The sequence below is a fragment of the Syngnathus scovelli genome, chromosome 22 (genome assembly GCF_024217435.2).
Source record: "Syngnathus scovelli strain Florida chromosome 22, RoL_Ssco_1.2, whole genome shotgun sequence".
NCBI classification, from domain to species: Eukaryota; Metazoa; Chordata; class Actinopteri; order Syngnathiformes; family Syngnathidae; genus Syngnathus; species Syngnathus scovelli.
In genome coordinates this window covers 406,944-426,841 of record NC_090868.1, presented here as the reverse complement: position 1 = coordinate 426,841, position 19,898 = coordinate 406,944, and the positions used below count along the sequence as shown (strand labels likewise).

Here is a 19,898-nt window from a genome sequence, read left to right as displayed (position 1 = left end):
TGGCCCATTTCCATGGAAAAGTCCGCCATGGGCGTACGTCGATTAATAGCCTTCGTCGCCGATCGCCCGCGCCTCGTACTTTGCAACCGTTGTTGTTGCAGAGCAGCAGAGAATGAACGTCATCTTGTGATTGGCTGGTGACCACTCAGTTGTTTTGACTATCCTGCATGTGCAGTCTCAGATGGGCAACCAGTCCAGTTTGTCTCCAAGTGGCCTGACATTGACTGACGGACCACCAGTCCAGGTTGTGACCCACGCAGACAGCACTGGACTGTCAGCCAGCCAATCAGACTCCGACGGTGGGGGGAGGAGAGGGGGGCGCCTGGGTGCTATGATTTGCGGCCATCTAACCTTTGACTTGACGGAGCGATTGGTGTTAGCGAAGCGGAAGCGGGCGCCCGAAACGATGCCAAGTAAACACACCGCAAGTGTAAAACAACAACAACAACAGCCAACAGCTGTTATCTTCCCGTGCTAACGTGAGCTTTAGCAGGCTAATTCCGGCGCACGTTCACTTGCTATCGCGGCTAAGCTAACTCCGCTAACAATTGCCGGCCGGCCGGTCATCGCGTGTGCTCCGAAATCGTCTTCTTTTTGCTCGAAAAAGCCCAAGCGTGTCACACGCTGGCGGACAGATGAGAAGACTTGCCTTGCCAGCTGAGCGTCACCTCGGATAGAAGTGAAACTTTACACACACACACTCTCGTTGGCTCGCCCGCCCGCCCGCTCTCTGACACACACACACGTACACAAACACGCACAGACGGACGGGATCGATGAGGAATTAAAGGGCGCGGGCTGGAGTAAAACACGTTAAAGGGGAGTGGCCGCGCGAGTCAGCCGAGATGCCCTCCGGGACACGCTAAAACTAACACATTCTTTTCTCAATCCTGCTACTCATTATCACAAATACTTTTTTTGGAGAACATTTCAGCATCTACTTGACCAGAATGATTGCTAGCAAAAATTCTCAAACATAAGCATTGATTTACTTGAATTCGAGCATCATTTGTGTTTTGTGCTGAAGGATCGCATCGTCGACCGATTTGTAGTAAGCATTTACGCCACAAGGCGGAGCTAGTGACAAGGGAGTGGGAAAAGTCTGAGAATAATCATGCTGGCGGGACGTATAGCGTTGACATGAACTTAAAACAAAGAAAATGTCGTTATGGACAAGTGGTTTTTTTTTTTTTGTTTCCATTAATTGAGTGAAATGCACCAAAAATGTACGCTGCGAATGTAATTCGTTTGTTCGGTTTGTCCGGCCGTTTCCCCCAGGTGACGTCTTCGCGTACGTAGTAAATATGCGACAGCGATGACGCGCCGGAGTAGAGCTCCGTGACCTAGAAACAATGAGTCATTCACATGTTTTTATACAGTATGATGGGAGTGCAAAAGTAGTTCAATCTTTAGCTTTGATCATATTACTCTGGTTGAGTCGTAGGCAAAGAGTTAATGATGACGTCAGGGAGGTCGATGGTGTGACGTTTCGTCGGCGTCACTTCGATGATGATGATGACGATGACGATGATGAAGAGGAGCTGCAGCACCGAGACAGCAGGTAAAATCATTCATCGTCACGTCATGCTAACATCATAGTCCCATCATATGCTAATAGCTTACGAGCATGTTAAAGGTCGTTCACATCTCCATGGCAACCAGCACATCAACAGTGCACGTCGGAGAACAACTCGCTGACGTCACTGCTGATGTGAACTTGAGCACACGAGTACATTTTCTGTAGTAGTTGTCCTCATTCGGGTCTATCCCTGTTGACTATGCGCCAGAATGAAAGGCAGGCTATACCCGGCCAATGTCAAATCACGCAATGGCCGTCAGCATGCATCACTGCAAACAAACATGTACTTGATGACGGCTAGGCCGATGATGCGGAGGAAGTCTTCACGATAGCAACCTGTCCGTTGCTTGAGGACCCTTCAAACATGGACGGACTGCGGCTACCCCCCCTCATCGAGGAGGTCCTGGACTCTTGCGGTCAGTGGGAACAAATTGCGCGAAAAAAACAAATCAGTTGTGTGTGCGTGTGTGTGTGTGTATGTGTGTGCGCGTGTGTGTGTGCGAGAGATCATTTCAGTCATGTTTATGACAGCAGTTTGTCCTTTCATTTCAAAATGTCTTTCGACACAACTTTTCCCAGGCCAGCTGAAGGACGACATGTGCGAGAAGACAGAAGATGAGTTTGGCGAGGAGAACGAGGACGATGAAGAGATGGGCGTGGACGAGCTCCGCATTCGGATGGTGGAGCTGTTCGTGGAGCTGGAGGAGACGCGGCAAGACTCGCAAAGGCACCAGGAGAACTTTCTGGAAATGCGCAGTGAGAGGCTTCAATGGCCGGTTGGTATTCCGATTTCTTCCTGATGTTCTTGTCGATGTTTTTGTCAGCCATGTTGGAGGATGAGCGACTGGCTCGGGCCCACCAGGCGGAAACGTTCAGCAGACAAATGGAAGCTCTCAAAGGTACCAGATATCCTAAAGCACTTTTGTTGGTTTTGACTGCCGTAACCTTGGTCCTGACCGCTCGCAGTGGAGCTGGCGGGCGTCCGGCAGGAGCTTGCGATAGCGCGACAGGAGAAGCAGAGCGAGCTGGAGGAGGCCCAAGCGGAGCTGTGCTGGGCTGAGGAGGCGGCACTGGCGCTGCAGGAAGCCGGCGAGGAGGCGGCGGCCGAGCGGGAGAACGACATCGCTTGCCTGCAAGAGGAGCTGTGTCGCATCCGGGCCCAGCTGCAGCGCGACGCGGCAGGCCGGCACGAGGCGGAGGTCGCCGCCCTCGGGACGGAGAGCGACGGCGAGGATTGCTCCGGTAACGGACAGCGCTGACCCATCAGGAGGAGCCCTGCAGTAGATTGTTGGTGTTGATGGCAAGAATGATTGTCACCTGAAGGTGGAGACGCAGCGTGCCTGGAGGAGGAGTTTGCCTCTCTGAGCCGCCAGCGTCTTCTGCTAAGTAACGCCAACCGAGAGCTGTGCTGCAAAGTGAAACAAGAAGAGCAAGGGCAAGGGCAAGAGCAAGAGCAAGAGCAAGAGCAAGAGCAAGGGCAAGAGCAAGAGCAAGAGCAGCCGGCCTGGGTGTGAGCACCCCGCTGGAAAAGCACGCAGCGCTCGGCAACTGGCAATCGCAACCAAAGCTCTTTTTTTTTCCTTGTCTTTTTTGTGCCAGGACGCAGGACGACACCTACGTCAGTGTGTGCGGCCCCCCTGTCAGTCTTCCAGACGTCCAAGAAGTTGAGGTGCAGGTGCAGCGAGCCCACGACGCCGGGCTCCGGGCGCAGAGCGAGGTAGCGTCCGCCATCGCAACGCCGGGCGCTCGCTCCGCTCGTATTTGACGCGCCTTTGCGCGTCGGTCCGTTTGCTTCAGTGCGAGCGCGTGAAGCGTTCGCTCGGCTCGCTGCGGCGTCTCCATGACGAGAGCCGGCACGAGTGCGCCGCCCTGGAGGAAGAGCTGCGTCACTGCAAGGCGGAACTGCGGCGGCTGCAGGGCGAGAGGGCGCAGGTGAGGAGGGCTTGCTTGTTCGGGAAGTGATATGCAAACTTGAAATGAAATGAACTCATGAAACCCATTTTTTTTTAATTCAACAAATGAATTTAACGAAAAAAATAGTCAAAGACATAAGGTTGAGCAAAAAAAAACGACCTCCTTCTCCCGTGCGATGTCGCCACCTCCTCACCACCTGTCACCTGATTGGCCCTCGCCTCCCTCCTCTCGACACGTGTCGCACGTGGCCGCTTCCTTGCTTCATTCCTTGTGTGTCGTTCTCAGCGTCGCCGCGCCGAGCCCCCCCTCGCGTCGGCCCCCCTGCTAGGCGTCATTGTCATAGTGGCCTTGATGTGGTGCTGGTGGGAGGAGCTGGCGTCCTAGAAAACGGGAGCAGGTACGGCCTGAGAACTGCTCGTCGGGTTGGTTGGTTTGTTTGTTGTATTTAGGATCCCCGGTAGCTCCGGCCGGCAATGCCAGCGCTACTCTTCCTGGGCTCGTACGCGTCACTTCCTGTCGTTGCCCGTAAAAGGCCGTCACCGCTTTCCCCGCCGACAATGTTCTCTCCTTGCTGACTTTCAGGACGATGCGGGAGGTTGGAACCTTGTGCCGCTAGTGGTGGCGGTGGCAGCCATCTTGGTTGCGGTGGTCCCCAGTTTGAATCGAGCTTGACGGGAAGTGACATCACGGCCCAAAAAAAGCCAAACTAGAATTAAGCTGCAGTGACAAGGTAGCCTTAATGTTAATGTCGCATGTTTCTTCACATGGAGGTCCCTCACCAGCCCGGTTTTGCTCACTGCCTGCCTGCCTGCCTGCCTGCCTGCCTGACGCAGCGTGAAGCTAATAAATAGCCCCTGCTTCTCTCGTGTAAGAAGCCAATAAATATACAACACTGATCACACTCATGCGTCCATTTTCTAGTTTCTACCCTTAGTAGGGTTCAGGTGGGTGAGTTTGGATGTAGCTCAGCTGAATTTGGATGAGGAGCGACCGAGGTTCAGCCTGGAGTGGTCGCCACTTTGTGACAGACACCAGATTGGGCTCCGTCCGGTCTTTGGAAAGGCACCGAAGGATGAGGATTGCACCGGTCGCCGCGCAGCCTGATCACGGGTCTAAAAAGTGTAAGAAAATGTCAGCCGATGACATCGCAACTCCCAGAGCGTCCCCCCCTGAGCATGAACTCTAAAAATAGAAGGGGGCCAGTCCCACCCGCCGGGTTCCCCCCACCCCCGTCCAATGGGCTGGCGGCTGGCTATCAGGCTGCGCGTTATTATGGTCAGACAGAAACATTCCAGGGAGTCCTGCACACGGAGGCACACGCTCGCTCGCTCCCTCCCTCCCTCCCGCCCTCCCTCCACGGCGGAAGCTCGCCCCGTGCCACTTTAGAGCTGATTTGGCGCGCCGTTCGGGCGGCCGACCGCCGGCACCACCATGATGCCACAGCGGCACCTCCGCAATTTGCCGCCGGACGAGGAAGCGGAAGACGAGGGGGAAGCCGAGGAGATGCCGGCCACGGAGAAGGACCTGGCCGAAGACGCTCCCTGGAAGAAGATCCAGCAGAACACGTTCACCAGGTGGTGCAACGAGCATCTCAAGTGCGTCCACAAGCGCATGTTGGACCTGCAGAAGGACCTGGCGGATGGCCTGAAGCTCATTGCGCTACTGGAGGTCCTGAGCCAAAAGAACATGTACCGCAAGTACCACGCCAGGCCCAATTTCCGCCAGATGAAGCTGGAGAACGTGTCGGTAGCGCTGGAGTTCTTGGAGCGACAACACATCCGCCTGGTGTCCATCGGTGAGTGAATGTGCGTGCCATCAAGGTGGGCTGACAGTATTGATTGGCAGCATGTTAAAAATGTATTTCCAAACCTAAGCTGACTCCCTAACACGGTCTCGCGGAGGAGGAGGGGCCTCTTGTTTTTTGGGGGCGTCCTGATTGACACAGCGACAGCTGAGTTCTGCCGTCCGTCCGTCCAACCCAAAATAGAAGCACGCCAGCCACTCTTTTAAGCTTTACGATAGATGGCATGTGCCACACCGATCACAATATCCTTTTCTTTCTCACACACACACACACACACTCCCAGTCAAAACCTTGGATGGAAAGTCATTTGAGCATTGAGTTCCTATCCTTGAGATCCATCCTAAGGTCCAAATAATAACACTCGATTTTTAGAAGGTCTGGGCAGCCGCACGGCCGGCCGGCCGGCCGGCGGCGTCTTCACTTGTTCTTTTGAAACAACTGCCAACGCAACACACGTGCGGCCATTTTACTGCACTTTAGCGTCAGCTGTCGTTTTATAGCCGACAGGTGGCGGCTGTCTAATAATATGAATAAATGAATAGTTTAATGACCCAACGATGCTATTCTGTGGTCACACCGCTGACCCTTGACCTGTGACGTTATGCTCCACCGCTTGGGTCACGGGCTGATGGTTCTTCTGAGTCAAAAGTGGGTCAAAATGGGTCCGGGCCTCTCTGTGGCAGTGAAGTGATGACTCTGTCCTGCGGGGGTCAGCGGGGTGCCAACGAGCCGAACAAATAGTTTCCCTGTGTGCTCATCTGTCCCACTTCCTGCTCGTGGAACACTTTGCCTCCAACATCACACATGATCGGCGTGTTTGTCCTGTTGCCGTGGGTAACGAGAGCTCGTGTGGAACAAAGCGGTCTTTTGAGTGGGCCAAGAAGAAGAATTCTTTCGATTGGCAATGGAGCAGAAAAAAAGTCAACAGGAAGCGAGGCGTTCGAATCCACTCACCATCTTGTCAGCGCAAGTTGTTGTTTGCTAACACACACGCTGGCACTTGTTGTTGACTCTGACACCCCCATCTTCTAATGACGCTCCCCAGACTCCAAAGCCATCGTGGACGGGAATCTGAAGCTGATCCTAGGTCTGATCTGGACCCTAATCCTCCACTACTCCATCTCCATGCCCATGTGGGAGGATGAGGACGACGAGGACGCCAGGAAGCTGACACCCAAGCAACGTCTTCTGGGCTGGATCCAGAATAAGGTGCCCCAGGTGCCTATCACCAACTTTCACCGCGACTGGAGGGATGGCAAGGCCCTGGGAGCTCTGGTGGACAACTGTGCCCCAGGTAAGACCGTGGGACCCTCGTTGTTTACACAGGGACGGGAAGTAGATGTTTGCTGCACCTTCAAAGTACGGGGTGCTCTTTAGGCCTCTGCCCAGACTGGGAAACCTGGGATCCAAGTCAGCCGGTGGAGAACGCCAGAGAGGCCATGCAACAGGCGGACGACTGGTTGGGCGTACCTCAGGTAAGCTTCCATGTTGCCTGCCGTGTGTCTTTTGCTCCACATTTTCCAATTTTGCCTTCCGCACAGGTCATCGCGCCAGAGGAAATCGTGGACCCCAACGTGGACGAGCACTCGGTGATGACCTACCTGTCGCAGTTTCCCAAAGCCAAACTGAAGCCAGGTGCCCCCTTGAGGGCAAAAACTCTGCATCCCAAGAGGGCAAAAGCCTTTGGGCCAGGTGGGCAGCACAACAGAACTCAAAACCATTTCACAAAGACAGAGCTGGCACCCACCGTGAGAAATTCAGGCACTGCGAATCCAAACAGGATGAAAAGTAAAGACAAATGTCTCTCCTCCCTCCCTCCCTCCCTCCCTCCCTCCCTCCCTCCCTCCCTCCCTCCCTCCCTCCCTCCCTCCCGGCCACAGGCATTGAACCTCACGGGAACGTGGTTCTCAAACCGGCAGAGTTTCTGGTGGAAACGGTGGAGGCTGGGCTGGGCGAGGTTTTGGTTTACGTGGAGGATTCGGAAGGGCACACAGAGGAGGTGGGCACAGGAGAGCGACCGACTCGGTTCAATGGAAATCAGCGTGGACGACATGTTTCTTTCAGGCCCGAGTGATCCCAAACAATGACAAGAAGCGAACCTACTCAGTAGTCTACTTGCCCAAAGTGGAGGGTCTCCATCAAGTAATTCCACCAGGCATCCATCCATCCATCCATCCATCCATCCATCCATCCATCCATCCATCCATCCATCCATCCATCCATCCATCCATCCATCCATCCATCCATCCATCCATCCATCCATCCATCCATCCATCCATCCATCCATCCATCCATCCATCCATCCATCCATCCATCCATCCATCCATCCATCCATCCATCCAGTGAGTGAGAGCCATCGAGCTGCTAACTTGCTTGCTTCCTTCCATCCCATCCCAGGTAAAGGTTCTGTTTGCGGGCCAGGACATTGACCGGAGCGCCTTCACGGTCCACGTCTCCAAAGCCATGGGGGACCCGAGCCGAGTGCAGGCCCGCGGCCCGGGGCTGCAGCACCTGGGCAACGTGGCCACCAAGCCTACCTACTTTGACATCTACATAGCAGGTCCATACCTGTTCCCTAGTACCTCTTCCTGTCCTTGCATACGGTCCCCTTAATGCGTGCCCACCATTAGGCGCCGGCGCTGGTGACGTGGGCGTGACCATCGTGGACTCAAATGGTCGCAGGGACACGGTGGAAGTGGTTCTGGAGAACAAAGGCGACAGCATCTTCCGATGCACCTATGTACCCGTTCTGGAGGGAGCGCACAGCGTTTATGTCACTTTTGCTGGACAGCAGATACCCAGGAGCCCCTTCTCCGTCCTTATCGGCCAAGGTACGCCTTTGAACCCAGAAGACATTCGACTCTTGATCACGTGACTCGGACGGACATATTTGACTTGGACTCTGACTGGCTGACTGACGCCCCATCGTAAGCCTTGGACGCATGACACTTGCTCCTCCCTTGGTCAGTTCCACGGAGCGTGTCGTCGCCGCCGATGCCTGCGGGCTCTCCGCCGGTTCAGATTGTACCTCAGTCAGTATGCACCCCACCGAGGAGAGCCCCACCTCCAACGCCACCAAAACCCAGGCGAACAAGTTAGTAGAGGCAGGGCTCGGGCTTGCCACCGGCGCCCATCTGCGCCCCCTGGACTCGGCTTGCCAGCATGGCTCCGCCCGCCCACTTTGCCCTGAGCAAGCGCGTTTGCGTGTGGAATGAGTCCTTGCTGCGCCGCATGCCTCTCGGCAACATCTCTGATCTCCGAGCTGGCCGTCTGCCGGCTCACGCTGTTGCCTTTCTCTCGATTCTTGTATTGCTTCTCTTGCTCACGACTAACAGCGTTTGATCTGATCTGATCTGACCGCAATTCCCTTTCTGAATGCTCCGTGCAGCCTGCAACCCGAACGCCTGCAGGGCGTCTGGCCGCGGTCTGCAGCCCAAAGGTCTGAGGGTGAAGGAAGTTGCTGACTTCAAAGTGGACACCCGAGGCGCTGGAACCGGCGAGCTCCGAGTGGCGGTGAAAGGACCGAGTGAGCGCCTTCACCCCACAGTCACGTCTCTGAAAGCGACGGGCAAGCAAGCGGCTTGGCTGCCGTTAAGCACTGCACTTGCTCACTGCAGAGGGACTGGAGGAGCCAGTGAAGGTGGTGGAGGTGGACGGCGGCCGCTTCGAGTGTAACTACTACCCTATTGCGACAGGAAGTTACATCATCACCATCACTTGGGGGGGTCACAGCATCCCGCGCGGGTGGGTCGCCAACCGCTTGCCAACGGCAACGAGTGGGCTCTTTATCACATTTTTGGTGTCCGTGCCTTCAGTCCCTTTGAAGTCTACGTGAGCGAGGAGGCGGGCCCTCAGAAGGTGCGGGCCTGGGGTCCTGGTCTGGAGACGGGGATGGTGGGAAAGAGCGCCGACTTTGTGGTGGAGGCCATCGGGACCGAGGTGGGAACACTAGGTACGTCGTCCTCATACCTCATCCCGGCCGGCCAAGAGGAAGAAGGCATGGCTGAGTGAGAATGACGTTTTCTTCTTTCGGTTCAGGCTTCTCCATCGAGGGTCCCTCTCAAGCCAAGATCGAGTGCGATGACAAAGGGGACGGCTCCTGCGACGTCAGGTACTGGCCCACCGAGCCTGGCGACTACGCCGTCCATGTCATTTGTGACGACGAGGACGTGAAGGACAGCCCCTTCGTAGCGCACGTCCTGCCTGCCGCCGTGGACCTTCACCCAGAAAAGGTGACACCGGCAGCATCTGTTCCGCCGAGCTTTTGGCCGGCTCAACCCACCGTTGACTCTTCCCCAGGTGAGGTGTTATGGACCGGGCCTGGAACCTGTTGGCTGCATCATCAACAAAGCGGCCGATTTCACCATCGATGTCGGAGGAGCCGGCAGAGGCCAGCTGAGGCTCTACGCTCAGGTGAGGACTTGCTCCGTTGAAACGTTCTTCCAATTGACTGGACTTGTTGCAAGCACTCCACCGTTTCCTGTCCCCGCAGGACGCTGAAGGTTGCCCTATAGACGTTGAGATCAGGGACAATGGCGACGAGAGCTTCTTGTGCGTTTACGTCCCCGCCAAGCCCATCAAGCACACCATCATCGTAACGTGGGCTGAGGTCAACGTTCCAAACAGTCCCTTCAGGGTACCGTCGTGGCCTCCTCTCGTCACCAAGAAAGGCAATTGAAACGTTTCGGACCTCCTTCCTTCCTTCCTGAGCGCACGTATGGATGTGTTTGTGAGCAGGTGAGCATCGGCGAGGGCAGCCATCCGCACAAGGTGAAGGTTTTGGGTCCCGGCGTGGAGAGAAGCGGACTGAAGGCCACCGAGCCTACCTACTTCACCGTGGACTGCGGCGAGGCGGGGCAAGGTGAGCCGCCGCCGCCGCCGCCGCTTCATCATCCTTTCTTCCGGGTGGGCCTTGGCTGAGCTTGCTGCTCCCTCACACCAGGGGACGTCAGCATCGGCATCAAGTGCGCGCCCGGCGTGGTCGGGCCCGCCGAGGCCGGCATCGACTTCGACATCATCAAGAATGACAACGACACGTTCACGGTCAAGTACACGCCGCCGGCCCCGGGCCACTACACCGTCATGGTGCTGTTTGCCGACCAGGTGAGATGGCCAAAACGCTAACGAACAAAGCACCTTAGCCACTGAAATGACGTCTTTCCTCGTTGAACCAGGAAATTCCAATCAGCCCCTTCAGGATCAAAGTGGATCCTTCTCACGATGCTGCCAAAGTCAAAGCAGAAGGACCCGGACTCAACAAATTGGGTCAGCTAATATGAAGGACACTTGAGGAACGTCGATGTTTTTCTGGAATGCTAGCCTTGACCGCTCGGATGCGTTCTTCCGGCAAAGGCGTCGAAGCGGGAAAGCCCACGCACTTCACCATCTACGCCAAAGGAGCCGGCAAAGCTCAGCCCGAGGTCCAGTTTGGAGGCGCCGATAAAGTGCCAGACTTTGAGATCATCGACAACCACGACTACTCGTATACGGTCCGCTACACGGCCAACGAGCAGGTGAGTTTGTCGCCGGCGCTGCCAGCCTAGTACATCGGCGACAGTACGTGTCTGTCTGTCTGTCTGTCTGTCTGTCTGTCTGTCTGTCTGTCTGTCTGTCGCCTTGTTGTCGTCGTCCTTCAGGGAAGTTTGGCCATCACTGTCCTCCACGGGGGTGACGCCATTCCCAAAAGTCCCTTTCACGTCCAAGTGGCTCCACCTCTGGATCTCAGCAAGGTCCAAGTTCACGGCCTGGAGAACAGTCAGTGAAGCCGACAAAAGTAGTGCTTTGCCGCCACCGTGTCAAATCACGTCTTTTGCGTCCATCAGAGGTGGAGGTCGGAAAAGATCAGGAGTTCACCATCGGTACTTCGGGTGCCGGCGGCCAGGGCCGAGTGGACGTGAAGATCATCTCGCCGTCTCGCCGACCCGTTCCGTACAAGCTGGAGTCCGGTGCGGGCAACCCGATTCATTCGGTCAGCTACACTCCGCCGGAAGAGGGCCTGTACACCGTGGAAATCAGCTACGACGAGAACCCCGTCCCGGGATGTCCGTTGTCGGTGGAGGGCATCTTGGCCCCCGATCCCTCCAAGGTGAGTTCCTCCTCCTCCTCCTCCTCCTCTTTTCGCTTGTGCGGGTCACAGCAGGAGCCTTCCTTGCTGCTCCGGCAGGTGCGAGCCTACGGTCCAGGTCTCGAGGGAGGCGTGGTGGGCAAAGCGGCCCCCTTTGCCATCGATACAAAGGGGGCGGGCAGCGGCGGTTTAGGCCTGACGGTGGAGGGTCCCTGCGAGGCCAAGATCGAATGCCAGGACAACGGCGACGGCTCCTGCTCCGTGTCCTACTTGCCCACCGAGCCGGGCGAGTACAACATCAACATCCTGTTTGCCGAGCAGCACGTCCCGGGCTCCCCCTTCAAGGCCGCCGTCCGCTCGGCCTTCGATGCGAGCAGGGTGACGGCCCGCGGGCCCGGTTTGGAGCGGGGGAAAGCCCAGGAGGCCGGCTCCTTCCTGGTGGACTGCTCCCAAGCCGGAGAGGCGGAGCTCACCGTCGAGATCGTATCCGAGTCGGGCTCCAAAGCTGAAGTTCACGTGGAGAACAACCAGGACGGAACCTACTCAATCACCTACATCCCGCAGTCTCACGGTGTGCACACCCTCACCATCAAGTACGGAGGACACCTGGTGCCAAAGTTTCCCGCACGTCTGCAGGTGGACGCGGCCCTTGACCTCAGCGGCGTCAAGGTTTACGGGCCCGGCGTGGAAGCCAGGGGTGAGATGAGCGAGTTCAAATTCTCGCCGAAGGACTGACTTTTGAAGTGGGCCTTTTTTGCCTGTTCTCCTGACTAGGAGTCCTGAGAGAAGTCACCACACACTTCACGGTGGATGTCAGAAGTATATGCCGGAGCGCCGGCGGCCACGTCAAAGCGTGCATTTCGAATCCGTCGGGTGCCAGCACAGACGCCTACGTGACGGACAAGGCCGATGGCACGTGCCGCGTGGAGTACGCGCCTTTCGAGGATGGTCAGTGACAAGTTCTCCTGCTCATTGGACTCCTGAAGTTACTCCCAATCGAACGCCTCGAATGTCTTGGCAGGTTTGCACGTCATCGAGGTGATGTTGGACGACGATCCCCTCCCAAACAGTCCGTTCAGGGTGTCCGTGAGCGAGGGTTGCGATCCCAGTCGAGTCCGAGCCTACGGGCCGGGCCTGGAAGAGGCTTTGGTGAACAATCACAACCCATTTACTGTCGAGACCAGGTAACCAAACTCCGAGGTTTGGCAATTACTATTACGTCCAACTCTTACGCTTCCGTCTTCTTCAGGGGTGCCGGCACCGGGGGTCTCGGCCTGGCCATTGAGGGTCCGTCGGAGGCGAAGATGTCCTGCAAGGACAACAAAGACGGCAGCTGTAGCGTGGAGTACATTCCCTTCACTTGTGGAGACTATGACGTCAACATCACCTTTGGGGGGCTTCCCATTCCAGGTGCCGTCAGACCGCCCGCTTCTTTGAAGAGAACTGAACTCACCGCGCCTCATTTCAGGAAGTCCATTCCGAGTCCCAGCGCGAGAGGTGGTGGACCCCACCAAAGTGCGCTGTTCCGGACCCGGCCTTGGAAGCGCCGTCCGTGCTCATGTCTTTCAGACCTTTACAGTTGACAGCAGCAAGGCCGGCGCAGCCCCCTTGGAGGTCCAGATCTTTGGGCCGACAGGTGACGAACGTGGGGGGTGATTTTGGTAAACATGTCTTGAAGATGAGCTCGTGGCTCGTACAGGTGCCACTGAGCCCGTCAGCCTTTTGGACAACGGTGACGGGACGCACACGGTCAATTACACCCCCAGCAGCGATGGTGCGTACACTATCTGCATCAAATACGCCCAGCAGGAGGTTCCTCAAAGGTGAGGAACGCTCACATCGGTCGGTCACCGCTTGATCCTCTCTTGCATGATTGCGATTGTGGAAACGTTCCCCCTTCAGTCCATTCAAGATCAAGACCCTGGCGGCTCACGATGCCAGCAAGGTCCGTGCCAGCGGTCCCGGTCTGAATTCATCAGGCGTTCCCGCCAGTCTCCCAGTGGAGTTCACCATCGACGCCAGAGATGCCGGGGAGGGACTGCTGACGGTTCAGATCCTGGTGAGCGTCACAAAGCGCACCGAGGCAGCGAGCTTGGCAAACAATGACCCTGTCCGTGTGACCTCCTGTGCCGCCGGCTGCAGGGTCCTGACGGCTGCGAGCACCAGGCTGCCGCCGTCTTTGTGCAGGACTGGCACACGCATGTCTGGGAATCTCTTATAGCCAAGAGAACCATCCCGTTCTCCATTTTTAAGAGAGCCTGTGTAAGGCCGACAGCACACACACCTTTCTTTTCCTTTGCTTTCCTTTCCTTTCCTTTCCTTGCCTTTCCTTTCCTTTCCTTTCCTTTCCCTTTTTCCTTTCCTTTCCCTTTTTCCTTTCCTTTCCTTTCCTTTCCTTTCCTTTCCTTTCCTTTCCTTTCCTTTCCTTTCCTTTCCTTTCCTTTCCTTTCCTTTCCTTTCCTTTCCTTTCCTTTCCTTTCCTTTCCTTTCCTTTCCTTTCCTTTCCTTCCCTTCCCTTCCCTTCCCTTCCCTTCCCTTCCCTTCCCTTCCCTTCCCCCGTCCACTTCCACCTTGCGTCATCTCATCCTGTCTGCCTCGTTCATGGAGCAAATTGTATGACGCGTTCCTGGGATCATCAGCTAACTTTCTCCATTTGTCTTCAACTTAACGTAATCTCCTTCACCTTGCTGCCACCACTGGTCTCAAACGGGAGTGCTGAGATCTGCTCATTTCAGAAGGATGCTTGTGGCCTTCTTCCCCCTTTTCGCTGTTCTCCACCTTCTGGTTGTTCTTTTCTCGCTCTTCCCAAGGAAAAGACTGAGCAGCAGACAGACAAAAGCTTGAATGTTTGGGCAGTTTGCAGACCTGTGGTGGGAAGCGGTGGCTGCGTCCGTCGCACTTTGATTTTTCTGACCCCTTGGACGTGTCTTCAGGATCCCGAGGCCAAGCCCAAGAAGGCCAACATCAGGGACAACCGCGACGGGACCTACACGGTGTCCTACGTCCCGGACATGGCGGGCCGCTACACCATCACCATCAAGTACGGCGGCGACGAGATACCGTACTCGCCGTACCGCATCCACGCTGCGCCCAGCGGCGATGCCAGCAAGTGTCTGGTCACAGGTCAGGCGGGCCCTTCTTCCCCTCCCCTGTCCTTTATTCATTTTTGGTCCTAAGAGGCATCTCGTTTTCTTCTAGTGTCAATCGGAGGACACGGACCAGGTGAGCGTTCCTTCTTGCGTTTGCTGCGCCCTGCTTGCTTCTCAAGACAGCTAGCGCTAGCTCGACTTTTAATCTGTCCCACGGCCAAACTCGGAACCGGCTTTACTCGTCTTTGATCATTCTGAGCGAAGAGTTGATCTGAGCCCGTGTGCCAGGGTCCGGCGTGGGTCCCACCATCCACATCGGAGAGGAGACGGTGATCACGGTGGACGCGAAGGCCGCCGGGAAAGGCAAGGTCACCTGTAAGGTGTCCACACCGGACGGGGCAGAACTGGACGTGGACGTGGTGGAAAATGCAGACGGCACATTTGACATTTACTACACGGCTCCCCAACCCGGGAAGTACGTCATCACCATTCGCTTTGGAGGAGAGCACATTCCCAACAGTCCCTTCCACGTGCTGGTGAGCTCAACATCCTGGCAGGCGTGCTCCCTCGCTCCCTCGCTCACTCGCTCCCTCGCTCCCTCGCTCACTCGCTCCCTCGCTCCATCGCTCCCTCGCTCACTCGCTCACTCGCTCACTCCAGGCGACCGACGACCCGACGATCCCCGCCGACGGGACGGAGGCCGCGCTCCGGCCCTTCTGCTTGGTCATTCCCTTCACTGTCCAGACGGGAGAAATCACGGGTGAGCCCGCTTTTAGACCCGCTGGCGAGCGGAACGGCGCTGACGCCATGTCGCGCAGGTGAAGTGCGAATGTCGTCCGGTCGCACGGCCCGCCCGCACATCGCAGACAACAAAGACGGCACCGTCACCGTCAAGTACTCGCCAATTGAGCGGGGCCTGCACGAGATGGACATCAAGTACAACGGCCAGCATATCCCAGGTAGGCCCAGCTCGTCAGAAGCAGGCACCTGGGTGGGGGCCAATCAGACAGCAAGTTGAAAGGAGAGGAAGGAAAGAAATCCCCGACTCGCTCGCCTTTCTTTCCTGCAGGAAGTCCGCTTCAGTTCTTCGTGGATGCCATTAATAGCGGTCACGTGACGGCGTACGGCCCCGGCTTGAGCCACGGCGTGGTGCACTCACCGGCGACCTTCACCATCGCCACCAAGGACGCCGGAGAAGGTAAGACGGCGGCCAAACTTTTCTTCGACTCCTTTCGGCGACAGACACGAACGAGTATGAGGAAGTGTTGCGGGGCTTCCGCAGGCGGTTTGTCACTGGCAGTGGAAGGACCGTCCAAAGCCGAGATCAGCTGCAAGGACAACAAAGACGGCACCTGCACCGTGTCCTACTTGCCCACGGTGCCCGGCGACTACGTCATCATTGTCAAGTTTGACGAGCGACACATTGCCGGCAGCCCGTTCAGCGCCAAGATCACCGGTACGCGCGCCTCCTTGGCCCTCCTTTCTCCTGGTTCCGAAGCTCGAGAGTGGCTGTGTCCAGGCGATGACCCTCACGCCACGTCTCAGCTCAACGTGGGCACGGCGACGGACGTCTCCTTGAGGATCATGGAGACGGACCTGGCCAGTCTGACGGCGAGCATTCGAGCACCGTCGGGAAGCCAGGAGGCGTGCCTGCTCAAGAGACTTCCCAACAGACACATTGGTGCGCTGACCACTTTTACAACCTCCACGAATGCAAATCAAAGACTTCTTGACTGTGTTTCTGCAGGCATCTCGTTCACGCCAAAGGAAGTCGGCGAGCACGTGGTGAGCGTGAAGAAGGGCGGCACGCACGTGACCAACAGCCCCTTTAAGATCACGGTGGCGCAGTCGGAGATCGGCGATGCCAGCAAGGTGAAAGTGTTCGGGGCGGGGCTGCTGGAGGGCCGCACCTCGGAGGTGGCCCGCTTCATCGTCGACACCAGGACGGCCGGTGTGTTGAGATGCGCCCGCTTGGCGCCCGCAGCGGCTAAGCGGACGCGTACGTCGCCGCAGGTTACGGCGGTCTCGGTCTGTCCATCGAGGGTCCCAGCAAGGTGGACATCAACTGCGAGGACGTGGAGGACGGCACGTGTGGCGTCACTTACTGCCCCAGCGAGCCTGGCAACTACATCATCAACATCAAGTTTGCCGACCAGCACGTCACCGGTACGCGTTTGCGCTCGGGAGCCGTGGCGTGCTCTGTTTTTGATGAGTCGTGTGCTTCCGCGGCCACAGGAAGTCCTTTCACCGTCAAAGTGTTTGGCGAGGGCAGGATGAAGGAGACCATCACCAGGAAGCGCCAGGCGCCCGCCATCGCCACCGTGGGAGGCACATGTGATCTCAACCTGAAGATCCCAGGTCACTTGTGCTCTTTTATTGTTTCGATTTGACACTCACATCTCCTCCTATCTCGCTGCTCTCGCCTGTCACGCGCAGGCAACTGGTTCCAGATGGTTTCGGCGCAGGAGCGGGTGACGCGCACCTTCACGCGTAGCAGCCACACGTACACGCGCACCGAACGCACCGAGATCAGCAAGACGCGTGGCGGCGAGACCAAGCGAGAAGTCCGCGTGGAGGAGAGCACGCAGGTCGGAGACCCCTTTCGGGACGTCTTTGGAGACTTCATGGGGCGGGAGAGTCTGAGCGGCTTTGGCGGAAAGTCTCCACCGCATGACGGTACGTGGGGCGCGGTCGGTCGCTGGGTCGCTGGGTGGCTCGGTCGCTGGGTGGCTCGGTCGCTGGGTCGCTGGGTCGCTCGCTCGCTCGGTCGTTCGGTCGCTCGCTCGCTCGCTCGCTCGGTGCCCAGACCACCACCGATAAAAGGAAACCCCAACATAGCCTCCACCGAGTGCTCTGAGGTTTCCCTCCCTCAGGCGAGCACCAGGAGATGGCGGCTCAGGTGACGAGTCCGGGCGGCAAGTGCGAGGATGCCCAGATCATCCGCGGTGAGGACAGCACGTACAGCGTCCGCTTCGTACCGCAGGAGATGGGCGCGCACGTAGTGGACGTCAAATACCGTGGCCAACACGTTCCCGGGAGCCCCTTCCAGTTCACCGTGGGCCCCCTGGGAGAGGGCGGGGCCCACAAGGTGCGGGCGGGCGGCACGGGGCTCGAGCGAGCCGTGGCCGGCATTCCGGCCGAGTTCAGCATCTGGACCAGGGAGGCGGGAGCGGGCGGGCTCTCCATTGCGGTGGAGGGGCCCAGCAAGGCCGAAATTGCCTTTGAGGACCGCAAGGACGGTTCCTGCGGCGTCTCCTACGTGGTCCAGGAGCCAGGTGAGAGCCGCCCGCGTCCTGTCGAGCACAAATCTCCCCAAGTCGCTCATCTGCTTCTCTCCCGCCAGGAGACTACGAGGTCTCCATCAAGTTCAACGACGAGCATGTCCCAGACTCCCCCTTCACGGTCCCCGTGGCCAGCTTGTCAGACGGCGCCCGCCGCCTCACCATCACCAGCCTTCAGGTGGGATGCGTACTTTGGATGGGCATTTTTCGCTTCAGCTCAGCCCAACTTTTGTGCCACTCGGAAGCATCTGGGCCCACATTGTTTGCGAGACGGTCTTTAGCGTGGGGCTGCCTGGTGTCCTTCCTCCAGGACTCCGGACTGAAGGTGAACCAAGAAGCCTCGTTTGCAGTGCGGCTGAACGGTGCTCGCGGTGTCATCGACGCCAAAATGAATGCGCCCTCCGGAGCCACGCAGGAATGTTTGATCAGCCAGCTGGATGGCGGTAAGAAGTCTGACCGTGCCTTTGGAATTCTTATCAGATCCCCAAAAACCAGCGTGTCTCTCTGCAGATCAGTACGCCATTAGCTTCGTACCCAAAGAGAACGGCGTCCACTCCATTGAGGTCCGCTTCGGAGGCAGCCACGTGCCGGGAAGCCCTTTCAAGATTCGCGTGGGGGAGCCCGGTCAGACAGGAGACCCCAGCAAGGTGTCGGCTTCCGGGTCGGGCCTGGAAAGCGGGACCACGGGTCAGTCGACTCGTCACTTGATTCAAAAGCCTGTCCCGCTGGAGTCTGCTTGATGCCGTGTGTGTGTGTGTGTGCCTTGTAGGGGTGGCGTCAGAGTTCACGGTTAACACGTCAAACGCCGGCGGTGGAGCGCTGTCTGTGACCGTTGACGGACCCTCTAAAGTCCAGATGAGCTGCCAGGAATGCGCAGAAGGCTACTTGGTGTCCTACACCCCCATGGCTCCCGGGAGCTACCTGATCTCCATCAAGTATGCGGGAGCCAAGCACATTGTTGGCAGTCCCTTCAAGGCCAAAGTCTCTGGTAGGCGAGACACCTTCACACCACTTGGCTCCAATTGTCCTCATTGCGTCGTTTGCATCCTCAGGCCCGAGCTTATGCGGCGCTCCCGGGCTTCACGAGACCTCGTCTGTTCTGGTGGAAACCGTCACCAAGTCGTCTGGAATGGCCGGGGCCTTCGCTTCCTTGCCCAAATTCTCCTCAGATGCCAGCAAGGTGGTCTCCAGGGGGGCCGGCCTGTCCAAAGCCTTTGTGGGCCAGAAGAACTCCTTCATGGTGGATTGCAGCAAAGCAGGTGAGTGAGTGTCTGGTCCCCGATGCTTCGAATTGTGTCCTGATGATCCTTTTTGCCTCAATCTTTGAGTGTTCTATATACGTATATTGTTGTCCCCAAACATTTTCATGAGATATGGCAAAAAGGAAGAGGCCTTTGAAATGAGCCCTGTGGAACTCAAGGGGCACAAAATCATTGGAGCAGGCTCGGAGTGCGCTGGGGGTTGATTTTTGGACTCGAGTAGACACAGTTTTTAATGTCTTTTCCATGAGGGTAGCAGAGAAAGACCTAGCGCTTGATGGTCTTGGATGTGTTTGCAGGAAGCAACATGTTAATGGTGGGGGTCCACGGTCCCAGGGCCCCGTGCGAGGAGGTCTACGTGAAGCACGCAGGTCACAGGATGTACAATGTGACGTACACGGTGAAAGAAGCAGGAAACTACATCCTCATGGTCAAGTGGGGCGACGCCCACATCCCCGGGAGTCCCTTTCACGTCACTGTACCATGAAAGTTGCTCTTCTTTAGACAAACAGTTTTGTAGACTTGTGATAAAACTGTATTTTTTTCTTTTTTTTTTTTTAATCAACTTTTGTTTTCTCCACAAAGGTCTTGACAGACAGACAGACAGACGGACAGGAAGTAACAAAGAAAGTCTTATTGTGGCTTTGTGAACACTATGATCGTTTGATAAATTTCATAAAAATAATAAGTATTGATCATTATAACAATAATAATAAAGGTTTGTACTTGTAAAATTATTTGGATGTTTGTTGGTTTGAGTTGTCTACTTTTTTTTCTCTCCACAAATATAACACAACTTTAAAGTAGGAAAAAATAATGCAAGGAAAATGTCACTCCCTTGGACAAGATGAAATCACGTAAAAAAAAAAAGAAAAGGCTAATAACTACCTTATTAATCCACTATAGAG

The 19,898-nt window shown here is 56.6% G+C and overlaps 2 protein-coding genes across 9 annotated transcripts; both read left to right on the top strand.

Annotated features, from left to right (window-relative positions):
• The first annotated feature begins 304 nt into the window (after positions 1-304).
• Positions 305-4,394, top strand: LOC125991979 (coiled-coil domain-containing protein 136). Of its 3 annotated transcripts, XM_049760490.1 has the most exons (11): positions 305-413; positions 1,439-1,561; positions 1,881-1,995; positions 2,159-2,335; positions 2,404-2,478; positions 2,546-2,821; positions 2,903-3,089; positions 3,179-3,296; positions 3,377-3,511; positions 3,779-3,890; positions 4,076-4,394. In XM_049760490.1, exons 3-10 carry the CDS (start codon positions 1,944-1,946, stop codon positions 3,875-3,877), a joined length of 1,119 nt encoding a protein of 372 aa, XP_049616447.1. In that variant the 5' UTR covers positions 305-413; positions 1,439-1,561; positions 1,881-1,943; the 3' UTR covers positions 3,878-3,890; positions 4,076-4,394. The 3 variants fall into 3 exon arrangements, with proteins under 3 accessions (XP_049616447.1, XP_049616448.1, XP_049616449.1); XM_049760491.2 differs by lacking the exon at positions 305-413 and having other exon boundaries at positions 928-1,561; positions 1,788-1,995; XM_049760492.2 differs by lacking the exons at positions 305-413; positions 3,779-3,890 and having other exon boundaries at positions 928-1,561.
• Positions 4,395-4,544: 150 nt separating this feature from the next.
• LOC125991916 (filamin-C) lies at positions 4,545-19,727 on the top strand. 6 transcript variants are annotated; one of them, XM_049760253.1, is made up of 48 exons: positions 4,545-5,288; positions 6,343-6,591; positions 6,675-6,772; positions 6,839-6,989; positions 7,178-7,296; positions 7,362-7,439; positions 7,695-7,857; positions 7,928-8,128; positions 8,266-8,391; positions 8,686-8,823; positions 8,915-9,041; positions 9,113-9,249; positions 9,336-9,529; positions 9,597-9,710; positions 9,790-9,933; positions 10,035-10,158; positions 10,240-10,400; positions 10,472-10,562; positions 10,650-10,810; positions 10,934-11,051; positions 11,120-11,382; positions 11,461-12,058; positions 12,136-12,309; positions 12,383-12,545; positions 12,611-12,771; positions 12,830-12,997; positions 13,061-13,184; positions 13,264-13,420; positions 13,504-13,623; positions 14,295-14,484; positions 14,560-14,583; positions 14,739-14,986; positions 15,111-15,210; positions 15,269-15,409; positions 15,520-15,648; positions 15,733-15,906; positions 15,970-16,131; positions 16,198-16,401; positions 16,464-16,616; positions 16,686-16,808; positions 16,887-17,126; positions 17,324-17,725; positions 17,794-17,909; positions 18,042-18,174; positions 18,242-18,418; positions 18,501-18,719; positions 18,784-18,990; positions 19,290-19,727. In XM_049760253.1, the coding sequence occupies exons 1-48, from the start codon at positions 4,925-4,927 to the stop codon at positions 19,475-19,477; spliced, it is 8,316 nt and encodes a 2,771-aa protein (XP_049616210.1). In that variant the 5' UTR covers positions 4,545-4,924; the 3' UTR covers positions 19,478-19,727. The 6 variants fall into 6 exon arrangements, with proteins under 6 accessions (XP_049616210.1, XP_049616209.1, XP_049616213.1 ...); XM_049760252.1 differs by having other exon boundaries at positions 15,733-16,131; XM_049760257.2 differs by lacking the exon at positions 13,504-13,623 and having other exon boundaries at positions 4,816-5,288.
• The last annotated feature ends 171 nt before the right edge of the window (positions 19,728-19,898 follow it).

What these genes read in the sequence shown, in the direction of transcription:
- LOC125991979 (XM_049760490.1), top strand. Translation starts at nt 1,944, where the DNA reads ATGGACGGACTGCGGCTACCCCCCCTCATCGAGGAGGTCCTGGACTCT. An exon ending in GAACTTTCTGGAAATGCGCA is followed by an intron (nt 2,336 to 2,403) that starts GTGAGAGGCTTC and finishes TGTTTTTGTCAG; the next exon opens with CCATGTTGGAGGATGAGCGA. An exon ending in GGCTCCGGGCGCAGAGCGAG is followed by an intron (nt 3,297 to 3,376) that starts GTAGCGTCCGCC and finishes CGTTTGCTTCAG; the next exon opens with TGCGAGCGCGTGAAGCGTTC.
- LOC125991916 (XM_049760252.1), top strand. Translation starts at nt 4,925, where the DNA reads ATGATGCCACAGCGGCACCTCCGCAATTTGCCGCCGGACGAGGAAGCG. An exon ending in CCAGATCTTTGGGCCGACAG is followed by an intron (nt 12,998 to 13,060) that starts GTGACGAACGTG and finishes TGGCTCGTACAG; the next exon opens with GTGCCACTGAGCCCGTCAGC. An exon ending in CAGCAAGTGTCTGGTCACAG is followed by an intron (nt 14,485 to 14,559) that starts GTCAGGCGGGCC and finishes GTTTTCTTCTAG; the next exon opens with TGTCAATCGGAGGACACGGA.